The 23,128-nt window shown below is 51.0% G+C and overlaps 11 protein-coding genes across 11 annotated transcripts; 7 read left to right on the top strand and 4 right to left on the bottom strand.

Moving 5' to 3' along the window:
- Positions 1 to 295: 295 nt before the first annotated feature.
- SCP_0205250 (hypothetical protein) lies at positions 296 to 2,309 on the top strand (the record flags this gene model as incomplete). Its single annotated transcript, XM_027754439.1, has 4 exons — positions 296 to 396; positions 452 to 1,043; positions 1,101 to 1,837; positions 1,898 to 2,309. The coding sequence occupies 4 exons, from the start codon at positions 296 to 298 to the stop codon at positions 2,307 to 2,309; spliced, it is 1,842 nt and encodes a 613-aa protein (XP_027610240.1).
- Positions 2,310 to 2,638: 329 nt separating this feature from the next.
- On the top strand, positions 2,639 to 3,783 carry SCP_0205240 (predicted protein; the record flags this gene model as incomplete). Its single annotated transcript, XM_027754438.1, has 5 exons — positions 2,639 to 2,870; positions 2,918 to 3,036; positions 3,099 to 3,184; positions 3,241 to 3,502; positions 3,559 to 3,783. 5 exons carry the CDS (start codon positions 2,639 to 2,641, stop codon positions 3,781 to 3,783), a joined length of 924 nt encoding a protein of 307 aa, XP_027610239.1.
- Positions 3,784 to 4,022: 239 nt separating this feature from the next.
- On the bottom strand, positions 4,023 to 5,898 carry SCP_0205230 (hypothetical protein; the record flags this gene model as incomplete). The annotated part of the gene is made up of 10 exons (XM_027754437.1): positions 4,023 to 4,083; positions 4,139 to 4,288; positions 4,344 to 4,418; positions 4,489 to 4,551; positions 4,602 to 4,709; positions 4,771 to 4,854; positions 4,914 to 5,083; positions 5,143 to 5,571; positions 5,627 to 5,647; positions 5,701 to 5,898. The coding sequence occupies 10 exons, from the start codon at positions 5,896 to 5,898 to the stop codon at positions 4,023 to 4,025; spliced, it is 1,359 nt and encodes a 452-aa protein (XP_027610238.1).
- A 608-nt stretch (positions 5,899 to 6,506) lies between these two features.
- SCP_0205220 (predicted protein) lies at positions 6,507 to 7,673 on the bottom strand (the record flags this gene model as incomplete). Its single annotated transcript, XM_027754436.1, has 5 exons — positions 6,507 to 6,725; positions 6,787 to 6,831; positions 6,881 to 7,072; positions 7,128 to 7,565; positions 7,617 to 7,673. The coding sequence occupies 5 exons, from the start codon at positions 7,671 to 7,673 to the stop codon at positions 6,507 to 6,509; spliced, it is 951 nt and encodes a 316-aa protein (XP_027610237.1).
- Positions 7,674 to 7,868: 195 nt separating this feature from the next.
- SCP_0205210 (ER degradation-enhancing alpha-mannosidase-like protein) lies at positions 7,869 to 11,379 on the top strand (the record flags this gene model as incomplete). The annotated part of the gene is made up of 18 exons (XM_027754435.1): positions 7,869 to 8,008; positions 8,061 to 8,113; positions 8,179 to 8,195; positions 8,248 to 8,294; positions 8,344 to 8,680; positions 8,732 to 8,777; positions 8,830 to 8,990; positions 9,048 to 9,132; positions 9,183 to 9,262; positions 9,314 to 9,337; positions 9,393 to 9,495; positions 9,547 to 9,639; positions 9,700 to 9,731; positions 9,785 to 9,818; positions 9,872 to 9,996; positions 10,050 to 10,394; positions 10,452 to 10,620; positions 10,676 to 11,379. The coding sequence occupies 18 exons, from the start codon at positions 7,869 to 7,871 to the stop codon at positions 11,377 to 11,379; spliced, it is 2,595 nt and encodes an 864-aa protein (XP_027610236.1).
- A 101-nt stretch (positions 11,380 to 11,480) lies between these two features.
- SCP_0205200 (Adenine phosphoribosyltransferase) lies at positions 11,481 to 12,205 on the bottom strand (the record flags this gene model as incomplete). The annotated part of the gene is made up of 4 exons (XM_027754434.1): positions 11,481 to 11,626; positions 11,680 to 11,755; positions 11,814 to 12,083; positions 12,134 to 12,205. The coding sequence occupies 4 exons, from the start codon at positions 12,203 to 12,205 to the stop codon at positions 11,481 to 11,483; spliced, it is 564 nt and encodes a 187-aa protein (XP_027610235.1).
- A 651-nt stretch (positions 12,206 to 12,856) lies between these two features.
- On the bottom strand, positions 12,857 to 13,846 carry SCP_0205190 (40S ribosomal protein; the record flags this gene model as incomplete). The annotated part of the gene is made up of 5 exons (XM_027754433.1): positions 12,857 to 12,916; positions 12,974 to 13,521; positions 13,573 to 13,653; positions 13,709 to 13,775; positions 13,832 to 13,846. The coding sequence occupies 5 exons, from the start codon at positions 13,844 to 13,846 to the stop codon at positions 12,857 to 12,859; spliced, it is 771 nt and encodes a 256-aa protein (XP_027610234.1).
- A 167-nt stretch (positions 13,847 to 14,013) lies between these two features.
- SCP_0205180 (hypothetical protein) lies at positions 14,014 to 14,803 on the top strand (the record flags this gene model as incomplete). The annotated part of the gene is made up of 3 exons (XM_027754432.1): positions 14,014 to 14,148; positions 14,205 to 14,433; positions 14,487 to 14,803. The coding sequence occupies 3 exons, from the start codon at positions 14,014 to 14,016 to the stop codon at positions 14,801 to 14,803; spliced, it is 681 nt and encodes a 226-aa protein (XP_027610233.1).
- Positions 14,804 to 15,250: 447 nt separating this feature from the next.
- Positions 15,251 to 16,771, top strand: SCP_0205170 (Acetyl-CoA acetyltransferase; the record flags this gene model as incomplete). Its single annotated transcript, XM_027754431.1, has 6 exons — positions 15,251 to 15,322; positions 15,375 to 15,742; positions 15,807 to 16,264; positions 16,322 to 16,514; positions 16,567 to 16,678; positions 16,733 to 16,771. The coding sequence occupies 6 exons, from the start codon at positions 15,251 to 15,253 to the stop codon at positions 16,769 to 16,771; spliced, it is 1,242 nt and encodes a 413-aa protein (XP_027610232.1).
- A 624-nt stretch (positions 16,772 to 17,395) lies between these two features.
- Positions 17,396 to 19,798, top strand: SCP_0205160 (Uncharacterized transporter; the record flags this gene model as incomplete). Its single annotated transcript, XM_027754430.1, has 16 exons — positions 17,396 to 17,599; positions 17,656 to 17,705; positions 17,758 to 17,784; positions 17,832 to 17,859; positions 17,909 to 17,942; positions 17,992 to 18,147; positions 18,202 to 18,272; positions 18,326 to 18,359; positions 18,461 to 18,772; positions 18,823 to 18,852; positions 18,904 to 18,937; positions 18,988 to 19,075; positions 19,133 to 19,238; positions 19,292 to 19,377; positions 19,431 to 19,717; positions 19,771 to 19,798. 16 exons carry the CDS (start codon positions 17,396 to 17,398, stop codon positions 19,796 to 19,798), a joined length of 1,575 nt encoding a protein of 524 aa, XP_027610231.1.
- A 370-nt stretch (positions 19,799 to 20,168) lies between these two features.
- Positions 20,169 to 22,983, top strand: SCP_0205150 (hypothetical protein; the record flags this gene model as incomplete). The annotated part of the gene is made up of 4 exons (XM_027754429.1): positions 20,169 to 20,751; positions 20,815 to 21,032; positions 21,100 to 21,181; positions 21,245 to 22,983. 4 exons carry the CDS (start codon positions 20,169 to 20,171, stop codon positions 22,981 to 22,983), a joined length of 2,622 nt encoding a protein of 873 aa, XP_027610230.1.
- Between the last annotated feature and the right edge of the window lie 145 nt (positions 22,984 to 23,128).

Genomic DNA, 23,128 nt, shown 5'->3' with positions numbered 1-23,128 from the left:
ATTGAACAGGGCAATTATCTGTATTATCATACCATGCACCACTTATCCCTAGCATGCGACCACACATATTATACCGCCTAGTATAATGATTGTTTTTTATCTTGTGTCTGCCACTCTTTGAATAAGTATCCAAGAAGTTAGATCGGGTGCTCCGGCGTACAGCGTGGAAAATGCTTACGTGGACGCGTTTTAACGCGCGTCGCGGTCGTGGCGGTTCTGTGGTCAACACTCCGCGAGACCTCTCTGCTCTGCTGGCCCTGCCTGCTTTCTGCACGTGCCATATACCCTTTCCATTATGTCCGATATATATTCTGCTCTCCGTGTCTCTCCCAGGAAGAAACGTTGTCCTCCAGACCTTGATGATAACCTCCTCACTCCCAAGAAACTGAGAACAGCGTACGTCCACAATCGCGGCAATCATACCGTACACGTGTAACTCACTATACACCAGCCCACCGACCCCGCCGCCGACTATCACGCGTCGAAAGGCGAAAGGCGACGCGACACCCCTTCCTTCCCAGTTAACCCACCTTTATAACGCTCATACTGCTCTGCAACACGCGTTATCGCACGCGCTAGCTACCTGCGCGGTTTCCCCATCCGAGGACACTGGACTTGTCCGGAATGTTTTGAACCACCACTCACTGGCGACGTACTCTGGCTTGACGCACAGATTTGACGTCGATGATTTGAAGCGGCTCTGCTGGCTGTGGGAGTGGGACGGCAAGCAGATCCCCACTGCAGGCAGTGCAAAGGGGAAAGCCAAAGCCAATGACGACGATGATAACCCGTTCTTGGACACCCCGGCTGTCGCGTTCCCGGCGAAGGACTGGACGCGCGGTGCCATGAGCTTCGTGATCAATCAGACGAGCCACTATTCCAAGTCTGCCGGTTCGAGGGTGCCGGCGTACGGCATTGGGATCGAGGTGGAGATGGATATTGACAAGGGTATGGGCGGAGGTATGGCTGCTGTTGCCAGATGGACCGCTTCCAGCGAGACGCGTCGGAAAGAGTTCCGCGGTAAACTCGACCGGTGGCTTGAGGTTTGTTTCTCATTTTCATTCCCACCATCTTTTGTTCACCTGCTGTTCTCCCCACAGCTCCATGCAGATCAGTCCCCCATACCTCACGTACCCATGGCGGATCTGCCCGCTCTTCCTGTCGCCGCTAAGCCATCCACCCTCACGCGTCTCCTCGCTTCCTCATCACCTAAATTCCCCTCTTCGCTCTCCATCCTCACGAGACCCACATCCCCATCCCCATCGCCCTCCAAATCAGGACTCAAGTCTCCCACCAAGAAGGCTCGCGATTTTGCGATTCCTTTCCCTGTCACGCCATCCAGCAGAGTTGGGACACCGTCCAAGAGCTCCGTTCCTTTCCCGCAGACCCCATCTTCGCGTTACTCCCGTAAAGACTCGTTGCCAAGTCTCCTCACCCCCACCAGCTTCGGGACTCCTGCGAGCTCAAGGACTTCCTCTCCGGTACGGCCTGAGACTCCCACCACTGGCTTCAGAACTCCAACGAGCTCGAGGACTCCCTCGCTGAAGCGGCCCGATACCCCCACCTCGTCAGCGTCCTCGTCATCAGTCCCAACAACACCCGTCCATCAGCGCGGAGTCAATGCACAGACGGCTCCGGAGACCCCTACGAGCTCGCGCCGCCAGGCTCTGTATGAGCGCGTTCGTCAGCGCTCGCTGACAGCGACGCCGACGAAGGGTGGTACGCCTGGTACTGCGGGCAAGATGACGAAAGAACAGCTCATGAAGCTAAGCCAGGACGAAATGCGCCGGAGGTGTCTTCTGGGCCGGCTCGGGGGCGTTGCGGAGAGTGTCTGGATGTGCGTATATTCCCTGGCATAATCCACCGGTAATGAAGACTGATGTTCAGTTTCCTGCAGGCTGTTCTCGAACCCTGGTAGTTCAACTTCTACACCCAGTGCGCGCAAGCGGCGCGCCCTGCTCACCTCCGAGGTGGCTGCAGCTGTTGTGAAATCCTCGCCCGTGCCCATATCCTCCGCCGAGGCGTACGAATCCTTGCACCTACTCACGAAGCTCTGCCCGTTCTTCCTGCGCCGTCTGGATATCGCTGGCGGAGAGTGGCTCGAGATGCCCGCACCCTCGACCGGCGGCGCGGACGCCGATGCAGGCGCGAGCTCCGAGAAGCTGCCAGCCAGCCCCGGGCGTGCGCTGAAGAAGAGCGAGAGCGCGGAGGAGGTGCACACGCGCAGCCCGCGGAGGGTGAAGCGCGAGGGTGGCGGGCTGCGCGATGTGAGAGAGCGGATACGCAGGGAGCTGGAGATGACCGACTAGAGGCTACAGCCTTGCCGTGCTTGCGTCCCATCTTTCTTGAGATCTATGTGTGCGATATATGTGTTATCTAGGTGTTGACGTTCGTGAATGTAGATTTGTCGAATTTCCTGCTTGACCTATAGCTGGTGGCTCGCTGAAAGTCCAGGAGTATCGATGTTGGGCCCTAAGTCAGTTTTTTGATCTTCATGGCAGTACGCGAATAGACATCTCTCAATGACGGGTGTCACGTGTTGTTCGAGGATGAAAAAACCCCCGAGAAAGTCGGAAAAATTATAGTGAAAGACTGGCACATTCGACCACCTGTGCATTTGGTCTGCAATCTCCACAGCATGGGTAGTGACGACGAGCGAGAGCTTCTACATATCCTTGAAGTGCGCGGCAAGGACTTTCTGAGCTCCTTTGCTACCCCGATAATCAGCAGTGGGAATGCAGAAAAATCCCTGCCGAAGGAAAAGAAGAGAAAACTGGAAGATGATTCTGCGGGGGAAGAGGAAGAAGGGTGGACGGGCTTTGGAGACAATGAGAGTGGCGACGGGCCTGAGGTAGAGGATGCTGAAGATGGTACGGAAGTTCATCGCACTACGAAGCAACCTCTGACTTTGCACAAGATGTTTCATCAGACCAAAGCCTTGCCCCGCCGCCTAAAGTAGTCGTATTTTCTGACATAGTGTCAACTGCTGGTCCTTCCAATGTGGGTGCAAGCAAGGCTCAGATGAAGGCCTTCATGGTGGGTAAGCTCTGCATCTATAAGTTGGTTTGCATCGCGATCAATTGACAACCGATTTTAAGTCTTCCAAGGTGTCTAAACTTACACAAGACATACAAGGTACTAATCCTGAGCAAGACGGTTCGGACGATGACGACGAGGACGAGTTGTGAGTACCTCAGTTCATATCAGACACTAATGTGTTCGATCCCCCCACTTTCCTAGAACGAATGCCCAGAACGATGCCCTTCTCCATCGCCTCGTGCACACCCGCCTACTGTCTGGTTCTCTGAACTCCGAGCTGAACTTGACATCAGCGCAGCGCAAGAAAGCTCTGGCAGGCCGTGTGCTGGAGACAGCTGGCAAAGCGAAGCTGGGCAAGGGCGAAGGGGCCGTCCGGTCTGCAGAACGGAATAAGGCTGCAAAACGTGTGCGAGAGGGCATAGCAGAAAGGCAAGAAGAGAGACGTAAACAAGAGTTGGAAGAGGTGAGTTGCATTCTTCTCCAAAGATGTAGTCGTTGACGGCGGAATCGTTGCAATAGGCCAAACACCTTGGAAATTATCATCCGACTCTGAAGCGCCTATACGATGATTCGTCGGACTCGAAACCACGGAGTAAGAAAAGAGAGAAGGGCCTGGGGATGGGTATCGGGTCGTTCAGAGGTGGGATTCTCAGGCTCCGCAAACAGGATATCAGTTCAATACAAGGTAGTAGTGGGAGAGGTCGAGGGGGTGGTTCTCGTCGAAGAGGAGTTACGCGACGATAATATCCTACATGTGTGTTCATACATGTCGACTTTACTGCTTCCACCGGGGATGCTGAGTCAATACGCTGTGCTACATAATCTATGCACGATCCTGACGCGCAGAAGAGGTGTGAGGTCAATAAGTTAGTGCAACGTAAACTAACAATCGCGAGAGCAAACAAAAGTGTCTGAAGATCCTCCCATCCTCCAAGTAGCTCGCTTCAAAGGCTAGAAATCCATTCATCGAATAGGACACCAGTTTACCTGTAAGAACGGCCGCGGTATGACTGGCTTCCTGACTCATTGGACCTAGAACCTTCACTAGAGACAAGAGGTGTTAACTGCGGTGTCAAGGACATAATGCAGAAATAAGTACCCCGACTTCTTCATCCCACGAGGATCGAGGTGTATGACGTTCGGCGATTCGTGTTCATACTTCCGTGGCGCGGTCTCATGGTACCGATCCTTGTGTCGTCGAGAGCCTGAGCCAGATCTACTTGACGAATCAGACAGGCTGGGCGAGGAGCTGCACGAGAGTATTTCTCAGTACCAGTTGAGAGACGTAAAAGTTTCGTTATCACAATTGCTTCCGCGGGCTGAAAGGGTCAATGTAAACCACATTGGGGCTCTCTCTAACAGTATTGCGGGAAGAATAGCTGCCATTGATAATTCGATATATCAGTGAACGTGCACAATAGACTCGGAGAGCGGGTTACAGACACTTACTATCGATTCTCGTCGTCATAGCCATTCGAATTATATTTCCGCGATGAGGATTGGGATGCTACTCTAGACATCACATGAGTTCGACAAGCCACGGGTGAAGAGGTAAAACACACCCGCGTTGGTTGGAAGATAGACCTCGGCGGCTCGATCTATCATCCTCATAGTAGAGATCGTCATCAGACCGACTCTTAGAAGCTCGGCCGGCCTCTTCGAACCCCGCTCTATAAGTTCACAGTCAGTTTTTACGGTATATAATAATTAACCCTGTGTCATGGGGCTAACCTGCAGATCTCGCGTCCGTACTGGTCCTGGATAATGACCGGGCGAATGGGAGCTGGTTTGTAGTTTCCGCTGAAATCACCAAGCCTGCAGGCACGAAGGCTTCGTCAATAATGCATGGATATCATTGACTATCATTTCCATACCGAGTGAGTTCATTGCCATCCTCGTCCTTAAATATGACGGGGGTACCATCAGGAATAATGTAATATGTGTCCTTTTCTCCATGTCTACCATGTTCCACAACGACTGTTACTGGGGGAGGCTCTTCGTGCGGTTTACAGTCATCGTACGTTACGTTACGTGGGTAGTCGCTCTGCGGTGATGAGCGATGTTCAACACTCATACGTTCAATATTTTGTTCAGATTACATACCTGCGCATATGGGTCTCTGCGTTTGCCAGAACGATGTTCTCGACGCGAAGGCGGATGCATCACATCCGCCCGTATTCCTTCCTTTGGTGGGCTGCTGACCATTACCGGCCCTTGCCTTGCTTCCTGCACCGTCGCCATCTCAAGAGGTCCCGTCCTGCCCAGCTCCCTGGAGTTATATCGTGGAGTGTCCTGCTCAGCGGTGGTCGCCTGCGAAGCCGGCTCATATGCACCATGGTCAGCGAACGCTTCCTGGATGCGGCTCAGAGAGCTCTCGCGCTGCACGACAGGTATCGGGCTACTCCTACGCGGCATAATTTCTACGAAGGATTCCGTGTCGTCAGAGAAGGTCTCGCGATCTAGTTGGTCATCCTGATATTCTTCAGGATATTCTTCCACGTTGGCACGATACCATCCGTCGCGACGCCGATCCTACGTTCCAGTCACAATGAGAACCGACGAGAAAATAATGCAGAACACAAAGTACCTCGTATTCTCCCTGGTATGTCTGAGAGAGGTCATGACATACCAGAGCAACTAACTGATTTAAAGGGAACGTACTCTTTCATTGACCTTAGCTTTCTTCGTGAGCACTCTGCTCCAGGAAGAGGAATGCTGGGGTTCTTGTTCACGTCCATCATACCTTTGGTAGTCGTATCCATAGTCTCCATTATCATTTTTATAGTTCTGGTATTGAGGATACTCCTCCCTCGTGTGTTCCCTTGAGGGACGAGCGCGACTTTGGAATAGACGGGGCATGTCGGCAAAAAAGGAAGAGTTAAAATAAATCAGTCTTCAACAGAAAGAGCATCAACGCCTGGGATCAAGTTCTCCCAGCTGCAGTCTCAAGAAAGGGATGGTTGGTGTTGGGCTTTATGGAGGCGGTGTGGTACTGTTATCAGAACATAAGCCAAGGCATGTGCAGGCAAGGTCTCATGTAGGCGAACAGCATGGAGGACATGAGGCTTGGTGTGTATTGATTAGACCGTGCGGAGAAGGGCAGAGGTTTCACTTGTGATGTGGCTGAGGCGCGTGCAATACGCCAGCACGGGCACAGCCAACGGAGCGATCTCAGAACACGCTCGGAGATAACTTAGCTGTCTTGAAACGGAGTCTGACCTTAGTATTCATGAACTAACACATACGATATTCGCTGAAGGTCGATAGAATGGTCTACACAATGCACAAAACATGAGACTGGGTTTAGGTAAAGGTAACCAATCAGACCTCTCTTCTGTTGCTTCCCGTGTTCTCTTCGATCGAAAATTTAACCGGGGGTGCGCACTCCAAGACAGGAAATTGAGCTTTAAAACGGCTCTCATCATTATGCGTGCCACAGGATAGGTGACAGTAGTGAGTAATCGGGCTCATGCACTATGCGCCAAATGTTCACTCCACTGTAATTGCTTGACTTGCGTCAGAGCTTGGGAGACTTTGCTGATGGCATCAGCAGTTTGTGCGATGAGCGAAGGGTCCACTATGGAGCCACCAGACAGGATATTTAAACGCTCTGAAAGTGCGTGCAAACTGAGTACCAGAGAATCTGCAGATGCATCAAGAGCTGAGACGGTTGAAGTCGTAGCAACCTTCTTGAGAGAAAGAACCGTCAATAACGATGAATAAAAAAGTCGGGTGCAGGCAGCGCACATGAGCAGCTCCAGGCTGGAGCACCTGGAGCGGTGGAGAGCGTACCTGAAGCAGATTGAGGCAACATTACTGACTCAAGTAGACGGTAACATACTAATTGCGGTTGAGGTATCTGCGTAGCTTTTCCTCTAGTCATGACCGGGGAGGTGGCAGCCTGTGGCGCCGGAGGAGCAGCAATAATTGTCGGTTGTCGGTCATGAACGGAGTTCGAGTTATATGTAACTAGACGATCCTGCCCAAACGCATCTTTCTGGTCGACATAGACGGTACCGCATATCACACATTCCTACAGAGGAGCCATTGAGAACGTCCATTCACATGCAGTTGCAGTAAAGACAGACTTTACGAGGATCTCTACCAGTTCCAGCGTTAGGAGGACGGACAAGGGGGATGCCATAGCATGTGGGATTGGGACATTCGTCTGCTAACATAGCCCAACCCCGCAGCATTCGCTTCCCGATTTCCGCAGACGCTGTATCTGATTGTTGTCGACGGCGGAGCATTTCTTCAGTCTCTATCGGTGGTACAAATATAGCAGAGCTTGGAGCGTTTGATATTTCTGTAGGCGGAGTTGAGGATCGTGATTGGTCACTACTCGACGATCCACTGCGAGAAGATCGCAACGAAGGACCAGGTAGACCTGAATTATCGACGGCCTGGGGTTGCGCTGCCGAAGGAGGCCCTGCATCACAGTTCGCACAGAAGGAGATTATAGGGGAGCTGGGAGAGCGCATAAGGGGGACTTTGGAGCATTTTGGACAGATATTGTCTGTCAAGACCTGGATCAAAAAGTGAGACAAGCATACCGAGTTGGAGCAGCATGCACATACCCATCCCTTCAGCATATATTCACCCAACCTTCCAGAAACATCGACTATTGTGCTCATTGTGCCAGAGAAATGTGCTGCGGTGGGTGAAAGTGGTTGAAAGTCGAGATGAAGCTGAGGACGGTTGTGAGCCTCGTGGCAAGACGTAAATGCGCCTCACGTGACATAGCAATGTGACACGTCGCGAACTGAAATCCACTCGCCGCGTTCTCTGGAACCCTCACAACCACCGCCAGTACCCGCGACTACTCTCCTATGAGGTGGCCGACCTACTGGCCAAGGGTCGTTTTATTACTTCTTATTATTGGCTTGGAAGGTCACAGGTGGTCCTATAACCATGCCGCGGGTTTGGCAGAGGGTGCAGAATGGACAACCGCCCGCAAGTTGGATGCAAGGTGTGTCTACCGATTCCTTGGAGGACTGAAGTAAATATCTCAAATTTTTTAGAGAGCGGACCCGTAATTTGTGGTACCACGGCTTCGACAATTACATGCGCTATGGTGAGTCTCTGCGCATGCCGCCTCGAGACTAACGATCGGGGCGTTTATGACTACGTTTCACACAGCATTTCCCCTAGACGAGGCGAGTTCCTAAATTGATTGGTGTCAATGTTGTCGGTCTCACATCTCATTAGCTTGCTCCTCTCTCCTGCAGAGGAAGAGGGCCGGACTGGCACAATCCGTACGTTCGGCGTACAATGCGGATTATCCTGATTAATTACTATCGCCAGTGGAAACATTGCATCTAATGACGTTGCCGGCAACTTCTCAGTAACTCTCGTGGATACCCTCGACACCTTCGTTGTTCTGAATGATCGCCCTGGATTCGAGGCTGCTGTCCGAAATGTCATTGACTACGTATCTTTTGATATCGACACAAAACCTCAGGTGTTTGAAACTACCATACGTGTGCTTGGCGGCCTGCTCTCTGGACACTTGTTTGCAAGGCAAACGGGCCAACCTTTCTACCTGCCCTGGTACCATGATGAACTCCTCTCCATGGCTCGTGACTTAGGGGAGAGGCTGTTGCCTGCGTTTGCAACTCCTACGGGTATTCCTTACGCTAGGGTGGCTACAATCTTGTGTTGATACTTGATCTAGAAGCTCACGCGAGTGCAGCTGAACTTACGACATGGGATACCTAGAGGGGAGTCCGTGGAGACATGTACGTAAGACTGAGTTTCACCTTCTACACCCCATGTCAATACCATCCTTAGGCACGGCTGGCGCTGGATCACTCATCCTGGAGTTCGGCACACTTAGCCGCCTCACTGGCGATCCCCGCTTCGAGAAAGCCGCATATAAGGCTTTTTTTGCCTTATGGAATCGTAAATCGGACATTGGTCTCGTGGGTAACACGATACATCTCTGGACTGGGGTATGTCTGTGTCATTTGATTTCTTGCTTTTCGCGCCATATAATCCGACAATGATAGTCCTGGATCCAACCAGAGATAAGCAGCATAGGAGCAGGAATCGACTCTTTTTATGAATACGCTCTGAAATGGTACATTCTGAGCGGTGTGTGCTAATTGATTCTGGTGAACGTACTATCTCTCATACTCGATCAGGCGAGGTCGAGTTTCTGGATGTATGGCAGGAGTCGTATGCGGCCGTCATGCGTTATGCTCGTGCCCCTGACGGATTTTCCGTAAGAAAATCTCAGCTGCTGCGCCTCTTCGTATTGCTGATACACATGTAGTATCGCAGTGTAAACATACATACGGTGAGTAGCTGGCGTACGTTTCAGCTGAGTTTGTGTTGGAGCTATGACAATATAGGGAGATATGGCCTATTCCACCTTCGACTCGTTATCCTCGTTTTGGCCTGGGCTGCAGGTCTTAGCAGGAGATATCGAGAACGCAATCAAGTCTCATCTGACCTGTACGGTTCGCTTATTCATGGGTTGTTGTCGAGCTCACATTATGTCGATAGATTGGAACGTTTGGAAAACCCTTTCTGGTCTCCCTGAAGTGTGGGATATGAGCTTTCGACAAGCGACGTCATTCCAATATCCACTGCGACCAGGTGAGTATTCGTTCGCCCATACTGCAAATTCCATAACGGCTAAAATGGAGTAATTGCAAGAGTTCGTGGAATCGACCTGGTACTTATACCGTGTGAGTATTTGGAGAGTGTCCCAAGCATCATATTCTGACTGTGGTCTGCTTAGGCAACGCGTGACTCGTTCTACCTAGATGTGGGAGGTACGAGTTGTGATATTAAAATGACATATCTCCTCTGATGCACACTGAACCAGAACGTATTTTGTACGATATCACCACTCGGGCCAAAGTGCTTTGTGGTCTCACTGGAATTCAGGATCTTCGCACGAATGCACGCGATGATCGCATGGAGTCATTTGTTCTCTCGGAAACTTTGAAGGTTTGTCTGAAAGAGTACTTGGACGCATCTTTTGATCTGATTCGCCGCCATAGTATCTTTATCTGTTGTTTGACGAAGCGAACCCTATTCACTCTGATGATTCCAACTACGTGCTGACGACCGAAGGGCACATCCTACGGCTTAGTCAAGATATGCTCAAACCGATGTCGTCTGCGCGCCGCAAGCTCCGGGGTGTTGAACATCCTCAGTGCCCTGCCTACCAACCTCCCCTCCTGGCATATGACGATTGGAATGCAGAGTCTGGGATCATAGGCGGCATACGCTCCCGGGCCGACATGGATTATGCCCGACAGCTCATCGGAACGCGTCCCTCGGATAGTGAGATAAAAGCTTGGTCTCCAGGAGGATGGTGTGCTCGACCAAAATACAGCCTCTATGTGAGCTTCCGCGGGAGCGATCCGTGATATCCACCGGACTGACTATGAGCGAACTAGTCATTCGATTTTATCTTGTCTCCGAAGGGAGAGGTAGTCCCCGAAGATGAACATCCTTCCGTGAAAAAGGTTATGACTGTTACGGACGGCTACCTTTTGCAGAATGTGACCGGTATTCGGGCTCACATCGTCAGCCGTCTCGACGGCAAGGGCTACGACGTGACCAAACGTGAGTTGGTTCGTTTGAACTCGCCTATCTGTAGCACTCACCGATCTTTCCACAGTGGGTCCGTACGCTGTGAAGACCGGACAGTTGGTTTACGTGAATGATCCTGAGCTTATCCTCACTCCAGTTGACGACAAGGCCAGCCAAGGGCACCCTCGCGTCCCAGAGGTTGAGCTGCGTTTCTTCGTGGATCACCTAGACCCTCTCTTCCATTTGCAGCCGCACGGAGCACCTACAGAGATATTCGTCACAGCATCTACTGCATTATTTGGAGGGGACCCGACCATTCAACCTCCTCCTTCAGAAGCGGCCCCCCCGTTTGGACGTGGAGCAGGCGTGCCAATTATCCGTGATCCCGCGAATCCACTCGGATGTCAGCCATATTCTCGACGATTCAGCGATCATGCAGTCGTTGTACAGCGCGGAGACTGCACCTTCTTGGAAAAACTGGTGTTGGCGAAGGCGGCGGGAGCGTCTGGCGTCGTGGTCCTCAATGACGAAGATTCCAACATCAATCCATCCACTGGCCAAAGCGAGCTTGAGCTCGTCGGTGATGCTGTGGATGATGCCGTGATTGTTGTGCTCAGACAGTCGGTTGCGAAGGTCGTCACAGACCTCATGGACGCTGCAGATGGATACGGGCAACTCATGATGGCTGTTGAGCCGGAAGGTCAGTTCGTAACTGAGAGTACCTCCCGAGATCCGAATCGTGTGCTGTATCTAAATGGGCATCCGTTGCTTAACACGAGGTTATTGGTCTAGTTATCTATGTTGTTGGTGCCAGATACAACGGTGACGTTACCCAGAAGAACAAATCACACCGTCTAGTGATGAGGTAACAAATGCGTGATTTGAGGCGAAAACTAGTCGTTCTCCTTTACGATGGAGTAGGCTGGCGCGTCAAGCTTTTCGACACCCTTGAGGAATGCCAACTCTACGATAAACAAATATTCGACAACTTTGCTGCCAAGTTGAGCGACAAGCTCCCCGGCCGCTTTCGCCGAACCGCCTGTAACGGATGATCGGTTCTAGTGCATCATCGACCAGACGAGGACAACATACCGGTGGCGATGAGATCATCGACGACAATGACATTCTGACCTGGCTGGATTGCGTCCGATTGCATCTCGAAGATATCCTGTAAACGAGATTCCAGATCACGATCTACCAGTCTCCGTGAGTTCAGTCAAACACACCGGTCCATATTCCTTCTCGTACGTCGCTTGTATGCATTTACCGGGGAGTTTTCCTCTCTTCCTCACAGGTACGAAGGCAGCCCCCAACCGGAGGGCGATTATAGGACCGAGGAGGAACCCCCGGGCGTCAAGACCGACAACGACATCTATCTTCTTGTTCGGTGTTCGCGGGATAGTGACCGACGTCAAATGGAATAGCAGGTGTGTGATAAGCGTCTCAGAGCCCAAGGGGTCGCGGAATATGGGGAAGATGTCTAGAAAGACGATCCCCTGTAAGTATGTCAGAATGAGATCATGCGTCGCGATGAGTTGCTGCGAACCTTCTTTGGAAAATCAGGGTGCGCCTTCATGAGGCTCCTCAAGAACTGCACATCTGGTGTTGATGTCTCCATGTGAAGGTCAGCTTTAGTATGAGGATCGTGGGCGACCTGTCACGATCCTGAAGTGTTGCCATTTTTGGCCAGGACGCCCGAAGTTTTCGTTTCCGACATTGAGCCGCTTGCAAGCCGTGATTCAAATTGTCTCAATATTGCAATTCAGAGCTCCGTAACAATAAACTTCTCGAATTGCATAGTAAAAGTACTGACTTCACCTCAGCACTTTATTTCGGTCAGTGCTAAATATTGACAACCTAGGAAGACAAGTTTTGCCAACTTCCCCAACCTGACGTACGTAGCGCCATCATTCTATCAAACATCGAAGGGAAGTCGCACTTTGTATCAGACGTGTCATTAGTTCACGGGCAGAGAAAAACTCTCGTACGAATAACACTACGCTGGTCAGCGATGTTAGTTGTACCCACTCCAGTGCCAAGCTACAACAGACTGAGAACGCGCATGTAACCAAATTTCAGCAGCAAGCAGTAAAACCGATAGGAAGCAAGGTATGTTGCTGACATACCTGGCTCGCAAATCGTCAACTGTGATAACAATAAACACAAACCAATGCACACAAGAACGACGTCGTGATCATAGATGGCCATACCCTTGCAGCATAAAGTAGAAAATCATGGGTGATACAAGAGCAGACAAACAGAGAGCATTTTACACCGTCTCGAGGATCTCTGGCTCCTTGAACTCCTTCACAACACGGGTGCCAGTCTCCTGTAGTCAAGGAAATTCATAAGAAAAAATTCTGGTAAACATATCCATGCGACTTACGTCTGTTGACTCTCCATGAAGCTCCAGCAGTTTCGACATGTCAAACTTCGGGGCCTTCAAAATCTTCGCTTTGTGGACGTAGACGTTCTGAAGGGGGAAGATACTCCGCGCAGCCTTTTCGATCTCCCGACCAATTGCCTCCGGAACAAACTTCTGCACCAGCTCCTTCAAATCACAGCTCGTTGCCTCCCGCGTCATGATCTCGAACATCTTCTTCCGAATTTCCCGAATCTGACTCGACTGAGCATATGTCGTCTTCTTGACCTGCGCAGGTCGGCGCTTGGTGAAACCAATCGCGAAGAGACGGAGAAGATAACCGTCGGTCGTCTTCACGTCCACGTGCGCTTCGATGAGAGTTTGCCACTTGCGTACGAGCGAGCGAATCTTATCGGAGCTGAATCCCATCCCGTGAAAATTTGTCAGGCAGTTCTTGCCCTGGACCTCATCGATTCGTAGCTTGATCTTGCGGAATGCCTGCTCCTCATCGTTATTGAGATCCGCGAGAGAAACCTCAATGATGCGACCCTTCAGAGAGTCATTCGCGTTTTCTGGACATAGCTCAATTACACTATTAGCATACAGAGATAGATAGAACGTACTCAGGCCCTGCGACCGGTTGGCGAGTGTCTTGCCGACGTTCCGACGCTCGAAGAATGAAGGCGCTTTGATGTCGTACCAGTCTAACAAACGGATTGTGAAGTTAAAGTGCGATAGGAGTATGAATATGCGACGTACCTTTGCGGGAGAATGGGTCAACAACTTTCTTCTTGATGCCCTTCTTACCCTTCGACAATCTCTTATTCTGCACGTTATACGGAAGGTAAGTAGTGTAGACAACAGAGTACACGTTTCACACACCTTTCCGACGGCCATGGTGTATTACAGGAAGGGGAAGGACCGCAGGAGCCGGCACTTGGACGGACTGTGTTTTAGAGCGGTGCAGCAACTGCGACGCGACACTAGACACGGTGGGTAACCCTGTGGTGGCTGAAACTTTACTTTGCAACTGTAATCTCGAATCCCACGCCACATTTTCTTTCATGTCCCTTTCCCTCACTCGCTCAGAATTCGACATCGCCTGCAAGGCGTACATCTCCAAATATAATTTCGACTCTAGCCTCGGTGCTACTGATGCTCGGCGATATCCTAATGGCTGGACATGGAAGGAACATGCTGTGCGCTCGGCGGTCTCTCTATCCGCTTCATATCTCACTGGGCTCTCTGCCTCCAGTCCCTTCCGAACTTTGGCTACATGTGTCGTGCTGTGTTCTTCCCGCTGACGCCCACTGTACAGTCAGGCGATGAACCCGACGAGGATGTCTACCATGGTATCTCTGATGTGGACGATAATGCGGCTTTGACTCAAACTCAAAGCACTGGTGTTCTTTCAACACGTCAATACGTGGTGCACTCCCCAACCTTCCAAGTGCCAGCCTTCTATTTCACAATTCATGATAGCGGTGCGTCACCAAACTGTATACCCCATCTCTATCCTTGGCTTATCCTCCTCTAGCTGGTTCGCCCTTAACTCTGGCCGACATTGTGACTACGCCGTTATTCCGACGTCATGCCCTGCCGGAGACGGTATCGAATTCATTTGCAGTGTCTGCTCCAGAATCGCTCTTTCCGATGCTGTCTCAAGGCGACCACCCTACGCTCGGTACTCCTGCGTGGTACTTTCACCCGTGTCACACCCTGGAGTCTGTTGCGGAGGTGATGATGGAGGTTCAGCAGGATGAGTGGACAACGGAGCAGCGTCTGCTTCGATGGTTAGAGACCTGGTTCATGGTGCTGGGGAACATCGTAGATTTTGGAGCCGGAAGCTTGTGATTATATCTAGATTTACGGTTCTTTTGTTCACACTCTTGCTATTGTGTTTTACAGCGAATAGCATGCTACTGTGTCATAGTCTCGTTCTGCAAAGATCGCAGGGTATGAGATCTTCAGCTCTGAAGTCTGTATATGATCCACGGAAAGGAGTAGAGTTGCTGCAGTCGAAGTACGCCTTCCGGCCTTCAAGTTGCCGTTTCCGTGGACGCCATGTCGCCGGGGCTTCGGTCGGTCATGGGATCCTCACCCCCAGTACTATATGTAAGGCTTGCAAAGCTATGCGACAACAGCCAAACATTCTGTCGCTTCCATTGTGCGCCTCTGTGGACTGGTCTGATCTCCGTGGTCAGACAACAAAGCTCGTACGATCGGAATATTCCTTGTGATCCATTGGACGCGCGGTTACGGTGAGGTACGGTCCTATAAAGCTAGAGCGACTTAGGCGACATGTTTGCTGCTCGTCTTTCCGCCCCATCAACCTCAACCCGTCGTTTTATAGGCTCTTTCGTACGCAGAATGGTTTGTATCTCGCTCCTCGGCTGGATGTTGTGCGCTGATACATCTACTTCAGTCGTCTACTGAAGTTGTCGTCGTTGCTGCTTCCCGGACACCCGTCGGCTCGATCAACGGTACTCTGAAAACTTTGACGGCCCCTCAGCTCGGTATTGTTGCCCTCAAGCACGCCTTTGAGCAGTCTAAGGTCGATCCTGCTGTCGTCGAAGAGATTTACTTCGGCAATGTCATCCAAGCGGGTGTCGGCCAGTCGCCAGCGCGGCAGGTAGCGATTGGGTCTGGAATGAAGACGAGCTCGGACGCGACGACGATCAACAAGGTCTGCGCCAGTGGCATGAAGTCGATTATGCTTGCTGCCCAGAGTATCACATCTGGTGACAACAGTGTGGCCGTCGCCGGCGGTATGGAGAGCATGAGTAATGCGCCGTAAGCTGTAGAGATCAGTGGGTTTGTTTTCATCCTGCTGACTGGTCCTATGTTCGTTGTATAGATTCCTGCTACCTCGTCAGAACCCTCTTTTCGGCAAGTTCGAGGCCAAGGACTCTCTGGAGAGCGACGGTCTTTGGTGTGCGCACAACAACTTCGCGATGGGTCACTGCGGCGAGGCAGCCGCGGAGAAGCACAAGATATCGAGGCAGGCGCAAGATGAGCATGCTATCGAGTCCTACAAGCGGGCGGAGCGGGCATGGAAGGCTGGTGCTTTCGATGCGGAAATCGCTCCCGTTACGATCAAGGGCAAGAAAGCCGATACGATCGTGAAGGAGGACGAAGAGTACAAGCGTGTCATCTACGAAAAGGTCCCAACACTGAACACTGTCTTCAAGAAGCAGGGCGGAACCATCACTCCTGCTAACTCCTCGAGCTTGAACGATGGGGCATCTGCGTTGATCCTCATGTCCTCTGCGAAGGCGCAGGAGCTTGGAGTCAAGCCTATTGCCAAGATTATCTGTACGTCCTTCCAACAATCCCAGCTTGGTGTCCGTATCGATAGTCTTGTCTGTGTAGCGTATGCTGATGCTGGCGTGGAGCCCATCGACTTCCCTATCGCCCCGACCATCGCAATCCCTAAGGCACTGAAGAAGGCCAACCTTTCGGTCGACGACATCACATTGTTCGAGATCAACGAAGCGTTTTCGGTCGTGGTCAGAATTGCGGAGCAGGTCTTGAACATTGATCCCGCCAAGATCAACGTTAATGGGTAGGTGTGATCAGTGCGTATCGTTCCTTCGATGCTTACAGGTTCCTTACAGTGGTGCCGTTGCTCTTGGCCATGCTATTGGCAACTCGGGATCTCGCATCGTTGTTTCACTCATTCATGCTCTAAAGTCAGGAGAGTACGGCGCTGCAGGTATTTGCAACGGTGTACGTAAATTCTTCTCACTCATTGTTGCATATGCTGAGGCCTGTCTCCCACAGGGTGGTGCTGCATCTGCTATCATCGTCCAAAAGCTGTAATAGTTCTAGACCTAGGCGCTGTGTCAATGTCCGTACGAAATGTATAATTTTCGTGCGTGTACTTATCACATTGCCATATATACATACCTTCATGCCCTGAATTGAGATTTGATACCTTTTCCCGCCACGTAAGCGCTCGCCTGGTGCTGAAGATGTTCTGCCTATCAGTGCAGCCCTGACGGCCCCATATCTTCCACTGGTGCTGCCGAAATACGAACATCGCGGTGTCGAATTATGCTGGCCTGGGCGGTGTTCCACAACGTCTGAGGCAGGTTAGGCCTCTCGGTGAGTAACCAGTAGAATCGCAACACTGTATAGGCGCGTCTGAGTCTCGCTTGTAATTGAGGTGTTATGATTGCTCAGCCAGTTGTTGCACTCCCATGCGGGCACCAACTTATCTCCTCTGCCAAGGTTGAATGTAACGGTCCGTTTTCTTATCTCTTGCTACTTGTAATCATCTGTCTATTCTGAGATAGGCACGAGAGAACTCTGGTCTGACGGACGGACAGCCACTGAACCCGTCCTTCAGCGGTATAAATTGTTCGTCATTATGCTGCTTCTCTCCGACTTTCTCCCGTTCGTCGGTCAGTCCTCTTCTTCTAGTCTTCTCTCGTCGTCACGACCATGATGACTTCGACTACCGACCGGAAGTCTGTCGATATCTCCGAGAACAGCGTTCATTCTCCGGTGGCCGATGAGAAGCATACGTTCGATCCTACGCTTTCTGTTGTCGATTCCGAAGAAGGCGACGAGGCGCTTAAGCTCGTCGGAAAGGAGAGAACTGCAGAGTTCAGCGAGGAATATAACAGGAAGTTACGTCGCAAGTTGGTATGTATATGGTGTTCGCTACCTTCGCTCGTAACGACTCAGCGTTCACCTCTCAGGATTTATTAATCATTCCGCTATGTGCAGCGGTCTATTTCACACAATTCTTGTCAGTACTTTCACTGCTGTGATCGCTCTGCCGCGTCTGAAGGGACTTTCAGGGACAAGACTTCGCTAAATTATGCAAGGTTGATAACACACGAAGAGCGCGTGACACTACTAACACTGATAGCAGCATCATGGGATTGCCTATCACCGGACAGGTACTGATTCAGTCTCATATCTTTGAACGTAGCTGACTCTCCGATGAAGCGCTACAACTTGGTCTCTTTGGCATTCTATCTTGGTATCATCTTTTCGATGTCCTTGGTGACCCTACATTCACCAAATTGTAGGGTTCTTCGTATGGGAGTTCCCGACCGTATATATTTCGCAGAAATTGCCCGTTGCCAAGTATCTCGGGGCTAATGTTGTCATCTGGGGTATCATCTTGATGTTGCACTCAGTCGCTTCGAACTTTGGCGGGTTCTTCGCACTGCGTTTCCTCTTGGGTATGTATCACCCTCTCAAAATGCCACACATAGCTCATCAATGTCGACCCGCAGGAATGTGCGAATCTTGCGTCGCACCCATTTTAATTCTTATCATCTCAATGTTCTACAAGAAGAATGAGCAGGTACGTTTCGTGAATAAATTGTTGTTCCGTGCTTCTATTGACGGTGTTGGTAGGGAACTCGGGTCTCCTGGTTTTACACGATGGTACGTCTAGTCTTTATCGAGCATGAACCTTGATTGACTGATCATCTCTTCCAGAATGGTAGATGCACTCGCAATGACTGAGATTACAAACCTAACTTTTAGCAGGACTTACTCAGATATTTGGTGGCTTTGTCGCTTATGGGGTGTCGTACTCTCATGACCCGCATTTGGCACCGTACAAGATCATCTATCTCCTCCTTGGGGGTTTAGCTATCCTTGTCGGTGTCGCAGTCATCATCTTTCTGCCCGATTCTCCTGTACATGCCCGACTCCTCACAAAGGAGGAGCGCATCGCAGCCATCGAGCGGGTTCGCGACGACCAAGGCGGTACCGAGAACAAGAAGTGGAAAAAAGACCAGATCTTGGAGGCGTTGACCGATGGACGAACTTGGCTCATAGTTTTGTCTACGATGCTCAGTATGTCGTACTTGTGTGCCCCTCTGGACTTCGAGCTCATTGTGATTTAGCGAGCATTCCCAACGGTGGATTAAGCAATTGTGAGTTTGCGCACCAGCAATTCAGAAAGGCCGTGCTGACCTCCATCTCAGTCAGTAATATCATTATTAAGAGCTTCGGTTACACGTATGTTTGGCTGCTATTCATGCAGCGACGTGTGCTGATTCTCTAGAAAGTTCGAAGCAAACTTTGATTCTTTCTACTCCTGCGGGCGCGGTTGCTGCATTCACCACTCTGTTCTGTGGATGGTATTCGGACAAGAGAGTAAGAATACTGTTCTCGTCGCTCGCGCTCGCTGTACAGTGTTAATATACTCAACAGAATGAACGAATGGTTCCTATCGTATTCGCCTTGTTACCGACTATCGTTGGCGCCGCGATGCTCACTGGCTTGAACCACTCGAAAAAGCAGGGAGCACTATTGTTCGGTGAGGTCAAGCCTATGACTGCATCGTTATGCAGACTCTCATTAAGCTCATAGCGGTGTATCTCATTGGTACCTTCGGGAGTGCTCTATCGTCCATTTATGCATATAACGCCAGCAACACGAGTGGCCATACCAAGAAGGTGTGTAGAGGCAGTCGACCTATTGGTTCCTGACTTATGAAACACACTCTCAGAACACGGTTAATGCGCTTACTTTGGCCACCTTCAGTGTCGGTAACATCATTGGAACGGAAATCTTCCAACCCAAAGATGCCCCGGGATATATTCCCGGCAAGGTTGCTATCATGGTGCTCATGGTCGTTCAGCTCTTCGTATGTTTCCTCCTACGTTGGATCAACGTGCGACTGAACGCCAAGAGGCGCGCGAGGCTCGAGGAGGAGAAGGCTAGGCATGGATGGACAGACCACGATGTGCAGATTGAGCGGGAGCGCCATGCGTTCCTGGATCTGACAGACAAACGGTGAGCAAAAGATTTCGTCGCGGATATTGTCATTTGCTTATGTGGTGCACTAGAAACCTGTTCTTTGTTTATACTACATGATAGCATAGATGACGTGCGAACAGGAAGTCAGTTGCCTCAGCGTTGAAATTTTGAAAGTTAGTGAACCAATACCGATTTCTGCTAGTGTGTATCATTACTCGGCTGTAAACGTGTTTTGTAGCCCGTCAGGTTATTAGGAAACGGCTGCAGATCGCCTTGCTGTCCAATGTACATGCTTAGTTATTTTATTCAATGAAGTTATCTTCATGGTGTTTATTTTCTGCGATTTTGACTTCGGGGCAAGGGCGGGATCGGTGGTGGCGTACAAAATAGGCAACTGTTCTATTGAACGATCTTGATTTCAACATCCCACCACGTCTTCAGCTCCGAGTACAGGCGGCATCTAGTTTCCAACGTCCGAACAACTCGTATGCAACGCGCGGATAAGGTGCTGCATGGGGTAGCATCGCTGAACGCAGACAATCTCCGTGCGTGTTCCTCGAAGGTTGACAAGGACCGCTTGCTCGCCGACTATGTGCGGTCACAGAAGACGTTTGTAGCTGTTCATGCCGCCCAGGGTCGCGCCGTCACTGCGGAGTGGGAGCATCGCTTGGAAGAAGAAGCTTCTCCCGCTATTTCTGCGTTGTCCGAGGCCCCTGCAGAACCGGACGCCCGATCCCAAACGCCAGTGTTGAAACCCCGAGTTCCTGAACGAAAGCAGAAGGGCGAAATTAACAAGCCTGCTGTCTCGTGCACCTCGAGAGCAAGAAAGAATGCGAAAAGACTTGAGCACTGCAATGCAGCTTCTGATAAAGACTCCGACAAAGAAAATCGCGCGACGAAAATACGACAGCCCATTGCACTCGCTTCATTATCCTCACCACCTCAGAAAATACCTAGTTTGAAGAAGAAGAAAGAATCCAAGCTTCACGAAGTATCCAAGGCGCTAACGAAGAAGTCCACCAAGAAACGCCCGAGGAGTCCAGAGAGCGAGAATGATGAACATGCTGCTCGTAAATCATGGTCGACTACTGGAGCCCTCTTGTTGTAGCTTATCCTCTATTTTTTTACCATAGGACTTGCAGAGCGAAGGGAACGGCGACGAGTCAAGAAGGCCATCGTAGATCCGGATATCACCATGATTTGCACTAGTTCTGGCGAGGAACGGAAGCAATCTGCACTCCGAGGGAAGAAGAGAAGCAAAGCCAAGAATCCGAAGGGAGTCAGTATGTCTGCGGGTCTCGCGTTGATGCACGGGTTTTCGGCGACGAACATAGGAAAGAACAGATTGACGGTATGCCCTGAGTTCTTACTGCTCAATATTGTCCCTCAATCACCGCCCGGTTTCGGGTTTATGTTAGCACAAACTGGACTTTGTTACAGGTGTCTTCAACAAGGGAAAGGCTTCCGCTAAAGTGGCCGTCAAGAAACCCTCTGAACGTAGTACGTTCCATTATTTATTCTTGGAGTTCTAGTTTTCCTTATTGATCGACAATAAATCTCTAGAGATATCAGCCAGAATCTTCTCTGAGAGTCAATTCCTCAGCAAGACTAGACCTATTGATCAGGATGCTGCATTAGCATCCAACGAATCGTCATCTCTCTCGGATAGCGCGTCTGAACGTTCACTTGACGTGCGAACAAGTTCCGAACTGCCGATCTTGGAGGCGGATAACCCGAAGGGAAAGAAGAAGATCTCAAGAAAAAAGAACCATGTAGCGCGAGTAACAGAGAAGGTCTCCACAGGTAGCCTTCCTGTGAAGAGACGTAAGAGGGAAGACGCTTCGGTGATCTGGGACATCGAACTCGATTCAAAAGCTCTAGCGTCTGCGTCTGCGTCTGCCTCGGATACGTCTGCGAACCCAGGAGATGCGTCGATCACACTCAATACTCGGGCTTCTAAGTGGGGAGAGGGTAAGGTAGCGATTCCTACTCATTCTCCATCGCGTGGCTCTATGGGCGGTGTCAATGCAGTCGACGAAGATTCCTCCCTTGTCGAAGATCGGAAGGGCGGTTTCGGAATTGGAAAGGACAGTTCCCTGGATCTTGCCAACCCTGTTCTAGGCCGTTCCTCCCCTTCTCTGGGTCCATCACAGTCCGCGTCTCAGCATTGTCTGCGCGTTCCTCCCGCTGTGAGCCCGTTCATTCCTGACACCGTCTCCAAGTTCTTTGCGCCTGCGCATGACCGAAAAGGACTTGACGAAGTTCATCGGGCCAGCCATGAGAACACCGCTGCTCGGGTGGAGGAATTTTTATCTGATGGCGAAGAACTCCCTGTCCTTACTGCTCCTCCGATCGAGTCATTGAAGACTTTGGATCATCCCATGAATGATATGCAGGCAATGTCTCCCACTAGTAACGTTGACCGTCCATCGCTTCCACATCACATTCTTTCTTCACCCGTCTCTGTGGACACTCTGGACCGTGCGTTGCAAACTCTGGATGCCGATCGTTTTCCTGTCTGCGCAGACTGGCCCGAGGCGATGACTCCTCAACGATACGGCGCACCTAGCTTCCGCAACGATATGACCCGAGTGGACTGCGACTCTGAGGATCCCGGGGATCACGCACACAGCGACCGCGAGTACGAAGGGCTTCAACGTATCTTCGCACAAATGACACCTGGTTCGTTTCACGGTGATCAAAATACGCAACTCTACTACTCTCCGAACTATGGGCACTCGGCCGAGATGCATGTTATTCACGACAGTCGTTACCATCAAGCGTCCGCCTCATGGCTGTCAGACGCTGCTGACTATGACGACGACCTGGTATCCGAGATCGAGGAAGATGTGTCCGCTTATACCCAGCATGGCTCATACTCCCTGGCTTCTACCTGCGTTCCGATTCCCGTGGACTGCGAATTAGCACCCGATCGAGCGAATTACTCGGTTTCTGCGCCCTTTTCCCAGATGGGCGACTTCGATCCTGGCTTTGATTCACGTTTCCCGCATAGTTTCCAGGACGCAGCAGAAGAGAACGTCGCTCTAGAAACGCAGTCTTCGTGGTCGTCCTGTTACTCGGCAGTCGAACCGTCCGACGAGGTCGATGGAAGTCTCCGCTCGACCGAGTCTGCCACGGTTGCTTTGCGGCATTTCTCTCAGGGCCGCGCACTTCTCCTTGGGATGGCCGATGAAGGGAACGGCCGTGCTGTTGTGGCTGAGCAACGCACCGTCGGGTTTGACACGGCAGAGCAAGCTGTCGCGCGGAGCTTAAGGGGACATTGGTTACCTCAGAGGCTGTAATTCTTGGGAGATGTGGAGTATATCTGTCGTACCTAATATAAGATACCCTTGCGTTTTGTTGCGAGAATGTGCGTGCAGCATTCTGTGAGCCACGCGATATCAATGTCTCATTTCGTGGCCGTGCGTTGTAGGAGGACAACGGCCG

The sequence above is a fragment of the Sparassis crispa genome (genome assembly GCF_003851025.1).
Source record: "Sparassis crispa DNA, contig_000001F, whole genome shotgun sequence".
NCBI lineage: Eukaryota > Fungi > Basidiomycota > Agaricomycetes > Polyporales > Sparassidaceae > Sparassis > Sparassis crispa.
Note: the sequence above shows the minus strand (reverse complement) of the source record. Positions and strands in the feature narration are given on the sequence as shown.